Source organism: Mus caroli, unplaced genomic scaffold, assembly GCF_978045245.1.
Source record: "Mus caroli unplaced genomic scaffold, Mus_caroli_1 scaffold_15, whole genome shotgun sequence".
In the NCBI taxonomy this organism is placed as follows: domain Eukaryota; kingdom Metazoa; phylum Chordata; class Mammalia; order Rodentia; family Muridae; genus Mus; species Mus caroli.
This window is the reverse complement of record NW_028227270.1, coordinates 98,816,588-98,823,091: the sequence shown is the minus strand read 5'-3', so window position 1 is coordinate 98,823,091 and position 6,504 is coordinate 98,816,588. Positions and strand designations below refer to the sequence as shown.

The 6,504-nt window shown below is 39.2% G+C and overlaps 1 protein-coding gene across 1 annotated transcript; it reads left to right on the top strand.

The window, feature by feature from the left end:
- The first annotated feature begins 757 nt into the window (after positions 1 to 757).
- LOC110308515 (putative vomeronasal receptor-like protein 4) lies at positions 758 to 6,282 on the top strand. The gene is made up of 2 exons (XM_085830789.1): positions 758 to 834; positions 3,665 to 6,282. Exon 2 carries the CDS (start codon positions 3,756 to 3,758, stop codon positions 4,701 to 4,703), a length of 948 nt encoding a protein of 315 aa, XP_085686915.1. The 5' UTR covers positions 758 to 834; positions 3,665 to 3,755; the 3' UTR covers positions 4,704 to 6,282.
- Positions 6,283 to 6,504: the final 222 nt, after the last annotated feature.

Here is a 6,504-nt window from a genome sequence, read left to right as displayed (position 1 = left end):
TTGCCTGCATATATGTTTGTACACCAGCAGTCCGCAATACTTAAGGAGACGAGAGGATGCACCAAACCATAGAACTGGAAGTACAGCTAGTTGTGAACCATCGTGTGGGTGCTGAGAACCAGACCAGGATCCTCTACAAGAGCATGGGGCTTAACTGCTGATTTATCTCTCCTGCCTCCATAGATATGACCCGGGTAGCTGTAAGCCTTTCTGCCTGCAGAGGCACACTCCTCACAGTGGTGCAGGCCATTACCATCTGGTCCTGGACCTTCCAGTTTGGGAAGCCTCACACTGAGGTCTGCATGGCACAGATTTTCTCCCCGTTCTTCCTTTGTATTCTCAAATTCTGCATCAACCTAAACATATCCAATATTCCATCAAAAATGCCTAGTAAAATTAACTAGTGTTTGAAATTCTTTTCTACAACACTATAAAATAAATAGCATTTTTCTCATAATATTGAAAACTACTGAGCTTTAGTGTGTTTTACGTTTCCTTCTTTAGAGAATAACTTTGTAATATTCAATATATACATACACACACACCCCACATGGTTTTTCCAATCAGGGTTTCTTTGTGTACCTCTTGCTGTCCTAGAACTCACTCTGTTGCCTATGCTTGCTTCAAACACTGAGATCCTCCTGCTTCTGCCTCAAGTGCTGTGATTAAAGATGTGTACCACCACACTAGCAGTAATATTCAATATTTAAGAAAACTAACTTGTTGTTTGGTTATTATCCCTTTCCTTCCGATTCTCAGAAATGGACAAATGGCTGAATGCTGGCCTTCTCAGGAGGAGGCACACTTTGCTGCGAGTAGTTCATTCATTTCTTGGTAAGCAAGTTAGTAACAACTGTTAGTTATGTCATGCTGTGTGGAAAAGAAAAGCATTTTGCAGTGGCTTTAGTTCTCAGGCAGCAGTCTTAATGACCTGACACAGAGGTAGGAGAAAACTAGAGAGATTACAGGAACCTCATTCTCTATTCTGCACAACCCTAAAGTGGATTAATTCTGCTGTTTTTGAGGCTGCTCATTCATTACCACAATTCAAGTAACAAAAACCAGGACCTGGACTTGTACCAGGAAACTATGTAAATGTCTGACATGTTTGTCCTCTCTGCTTTGGTTTCTGTTCTTAGGAATCCATTCAGCTGATGCACTTGATATTTGAAAGTTGCAATATAAAGAATATGACATTGCTGGCTCATTATTTTGTTGATAAAACTAAAGTGCCAGCATGAAAGGATAACTTTTGGCTAATTAAAATATTGTTACGTATCTGTCTTCATTAAGAGATTTTTAATGGAATTTATAAAAGACAGTGATTTCAAAACATTCATAAGGAATGACATACACAGCTCAATTTAAGTCAATAGAAAATGAGACAAGAATAATAGATTTATGTGTTTTGGTTACTTTTTTATTGCTGTGATAAAACAACGTGACCAAAAGCATCTTGGGGAGGAAAGGGTTCGTTTGATCATACAGTTTAGGGCAAGTGACCACACAGGTTAAGTCAGGGCAGGACTCAAGGCAGGAACCTGGACAGAGGAACTGAAGCAGAGGCTGTTTACTGGCTTCCTCCCTCATGGCTTGCTCAGCCTGCTGTCTTATTGCAGCTAGGACCAGCAGCCCATGGATGGCATTGCCCACAGTGAACAAGGTCTTCCCAAGGTGCATTTCCCAAAGTGTAGAAAATGCATCACAGGTTTGCCTCCCACCAGCTAATCTGATTGGGGGAATTGTCTCACCTGAGGTTCCTGCTTCCCAGATAACACTCTAGCTTGTGTCAAGCTGACATAAAACTAGCCAGAACACCTGGGAAGATGGTTCTATGCTCTGAAAGAGAGGTGACTGAGAAAACCTAGAAGTGCAAAGCAGTAAGCAGTGTTCCTCCAGAGTCTCTGTTTCAGTTCCCACCTCCAAGTTCTTGCTTGGTTGAGTTCCTGCTCTATTTTCCCCAGGTGTTAGGCAGTGATGTGGAAGTAGAAGCAAAACACGTTTCTCCACAAACAGTTTTTGCTAGTGTTTTATCACAGCAACAGAGAAATAAACGAATGCAGTGGGTTAACCCTAAATTAAGGGTATATATAAAAATCTTATTGAAACCTACTATATAAACATTTTGGGAAAAGCTACAGCTTATTATTAACTCAAAAGTAGTTTGTCCAGAGCTTATACATAGGATGGTAGGAAGGACTTAAACAAACACTAGCAGTCAGTTTTTGTCACTGGTGTCGTCATTCCTGGAGAAATGTTAACAAAGATCTACTTGCCCCAGGTAGGAAACCAGAAACAGACCAAACTACAGTTCCCACTAAAGTCCAGCTTGGTTAACCAATGAGTTGTATTATGGCTCCTTATGGGAATATGGGTGAGGATTTCCTTAAAGTGCAGAGATGGCTCAAAGGCAACTACATTACTAAAGCCTGCTTTAGAATGGCAGCTCACAAAAGCTGAAAAGCTGAAATATACTACACATCTGCAATCGGCTCATCAGGTTAGAGAGTGTCTTTTCCAGGTAGTTCAGTTGGTCTGAGCCTATTCCTAGCACCTTGACTGATCGATCTCTGCATCGTTCACACATCTGGCCTGTCTGAAAGTGTCTCTCAGTGGTTCTGTTTATACACATGTTGGTAGGGAGGGGAATCGTGAGTAAGGTCAGTTTCAGTAATTCTCTACTGGAGTGTTTACATCAGAAGACTGAGCTTCCCAACAGGATGAAATGATTCACACCCTCCCCTTAAAACATCCTGTGTTTAAGGAAATTCCCTCCCAAAAGGAAGGATTTACCCTTGGAGGAATCTGCTACCTCACGGGTATGGAATGCGAAAAGGAAAAAGGTATCTGAAGCTATTGCTCAGGATCACATTGGTTTTCAAATTGTGACACTGTTCATATTTAGCATTTTTTTTTCTAGGAAGGAAATTGTCACATTGTTTTGGGTCTGGGGTTGCTCAGAGATTTACCATAACCAGAATAAATTTAGGAAGAAGAGGTTTTAATAATACTGACCTGGATGAACCAGAGAGTCCCCTGGGTTAGGCCTCAGCTATCGTTAGTCCAAAGATTTTAAAGGCAAACCCCACAAAGTTATAATTTTGGAGATTCAGGATAACTCATCCTGGCTGGCTGGACACATACAAAGTTTAGTTTTGTAGCAGATGTCCAGCAGGTGCCCGAGCCTTCCCAGCAAGCAAGCGTTTTCTACAAATGCAGAATTTAGGAATTAGCTTGTTAATCTTGTTTTACCTTGTAAGAATAGTGAAGTGGTAAAATATTTTACATCAATTAGTGATTTTAAGAATAACCCCAATGCACTGGGAACTTGTTCATCTTGGGCTAGCTGACAGGGTACATTACAGAGAGGAGTACTTCCTCATAGTTTACAAGTTAAAAACAAGTCTGATTTTACTAGCTTTTGCAGGACAGAGAATTACATTCTAAAAACAAAAGTGCACCATTGGAATATAAACTTTAGAGCTGAGAGACATAAGGAAGTGTTTGCTTGGAAAGGTAACTACATGCATTAACATGGGATTTATGTCTACAATATCACTATCATCACCCATATCAGTGAGAATAAGAAAATGAAATAGAAGGAAAGCAAAGAATTCAATCAGGTGCCTGCTGTAAAAGAACCATGTGCATTTTCATATTTCAGAAATTTCTCATTATACGTAGAGACAATCCATGGAGGTGATCATTTGTGTTCCTCAAAGTGGATTTGGCTAGTTCTCACCTGAGGTCAAAAGATGATTTGGAGTGAGCTCATCCAGCGAGTAATCTTCCTTTCTCTCATTGGACTTGGAATCTTAGGAAACATCCTTATATTTGTGAGACATGTGCATACATTTACCATGGGTTCTGAGAAAAAACCTATAGACCTTATCTTCACTCATCTGGCGTTTTCAAATGTAATCATTATTGGTACTTCAGGGATCAGATATGTAGCCACAAAACTTCATTTCAAAAATGTTCTGGGCGTTGCAGGCTGTAAAACTCTGGTTTATCTGGGAAGGGTGGCCCGTGGCCTCTCCATCTGCACCACCTGTCTCCTCAGCATGGTCCAGGCTGTCACCATCAGTCCTAGAACCTCCTTTTTGAGAAAGTTCAGACCACAAACAATATGGCAAGTTCTTCCCTCTCTCCTCCTCCTTTGTATCTTTAATGTTCTCATAAGCTCCAATTTGCTTCATCATATCACAGTGGGCAGCAGTTTGAATAGATCTAGAGCTGGTGCGTATTATGGGTATTGCTATATGCTGCCATCTAGGTACACAGTTAAGTGGCTTTTCCTCTCTCTCATGACTCTTCGTGATGTCATCTTTCAGTGTCTCATGGGCTGGAGCAGTGGGTACATGGCGCTCCGTCTGTATAAACATCACAAGCGTGTCCTTTACCTTCACACCTCCAGGCTTGCAAATAATGCCAGCCCAGAAATCCGAGCTACGTGGAGTGTTCTCATTCTTATGACCTGTTTCCTCCTCTATTACTTTGGGGACTACATTTTATCCTTCTACATTGGTTCTGTCTTGACTCTTGACTCCATAATACTAAATATTAGAATATTTCTCGTAATTGGCTGTGCTGCTCTAAGCCCCTTTGTCCTGCTAATAAAGGATTTTCATCTGATTAGTTGCTGGCACACTCATTGGCAAGTCGAGGAAACAACTTTCTATAACAACCCCTCTCGTAACTAAAGGTTTATCTTATACTTAGAGTTTACCCAGAAAAAAAACTTTTCCAGTATGATTGCTATTGTATTTTGAGAGGAGAATGTTGTATTGGGTGCTTGGGAATCAAACGTTAAGAAATTTGAACAAAGTGCTCTGAGAAAATTTAAAGAGGATCACTAAACACCACAAACTGTGATCTGAACAAAGGCCAGAGGGAAGATTAAGGAGCCATCCAGGACCTCTCGCAGTGCACATGGAGTGAAACAAGGCATCCTACATGTACAGTTAGAACAATAGCAACAAAAATGTTCTGGGGTGGTGATGTATGCCTTTAAATCCAGCACTCATGAGTCAGGTGGATTTCAGTGGGGTCAAAAATTTCATAGCTAGCATGTTTTACATACCAAGAAGTAACAGGCTAGTCAAGGTATCCTAAAAAAAAGACGAAAGAGAAAAATTCAAAAGATACTTATGTTGATGGCTAATATTACATTTATAGATAACTTTATGTTTAAAACTTTAAAATCTTTGTTCATAAGAAAACTATAAAGCAAAATTAGACTTACAAAAGGTGATAGCTGCTAAGGGTTAATTTAAAGAAACAAAACAAAACTGCTGTTTCTGCTTCTGTAAATACAGCTTGTTTTGCCGGTAAGAACTTTCTGTGGTAAGGAAACTGATGTGCTTTGTGAACTCCTGACTGAGGTGGCTGAGCCCTGCATTAAGGCATCAGAGTCTGGGACAGACCTGGTGCTGGGCTATGAATCAAAGCCTCCTCTTTGTTGAAATTTATTCATGGTCAGACTGATAGATCTCTGAATGGCCCAGACCTAAAATAAGGTTCATTCCAATTCCAGTGGAGACACAAAGGTCTCTTGGTAGAAAGTGGTGTTGAGCAATGTAGGCAGCATCAGGTAGTAGAATGGCACACAACTTTAAATAATGTAAAGTCCCCTCTGTATTCACAGACATCAAATTCCAGAAGATAGTTCCATAAATAAAAAGCAAGGAATATAAGCATTTCATAGTTGGTACTGAAAAATAATGTGAAGTTCAGATTTCAAAAGGAGAATATATGAATTGGGACCTGAAGAAATGCAAAAAAGCAAGGAGGAATTATATATAAGAAATTGAATCAGGCAAGATGCCCCATAGCAGATGAAGGAATAAAGGAAAAATATATATACACAATGGAGTTTCATTCAGACATCAAGAAAATAAAGTAATGACATTTGCAAAAAAGTAGGTAATAAGCAAAATAATCCACATTTGGAAGGACAAACACAATTTCTCTCATGAATGAATCCTATATTGTAATTTTTATATTTGTATATCTATGGGTGTCATGAAATTAGAGACAGGACCATGAGAAGGGAATAAGAGGTCTTAAGAGAAGGAAAAGAGGCTATTAGAACGTGTGACATGAAAGTGAATGAGGTTAACTGGTTGAAAGAGAAAACCAGCAAAAAGTGGACAGGACGGATGGAATGACAGGTGGAGCAACAAAAAGTATAGACATGCCATGTAGATGCTGATTTCTTTTTACATGATTCAAAACTATCTGATAACTTGAATGCATAATGTATTGGGAAAATATTCTTTATATTACCATAGCCTGTATGAGCTGCATGAGTCTTTAAGCCAGTTTGACAAAGACTAGAATCATTTTGAAGAGGGAACCTAATTGAGTAAATATCCCCACCATATTTGTCTGTGGTGTGCTTTCTTTTTTTTTTTTTAGATTATTACTTTTATTTTATTTATTTATTTATTTTTGATTTTTAATATTTTTATTACATATTTTCCTCAATTACATTTCCAATGC

Bases quoted from the DNA above. Each gene is read 5' to 3' on its own strand.
- LOC110308515 (XM_085830789.1), top strand. From the start codon at position 3,756: ATGATTTGGAGTGAGCTCATCCAGCGAGTAATCTTCCTTTCTCTCATT.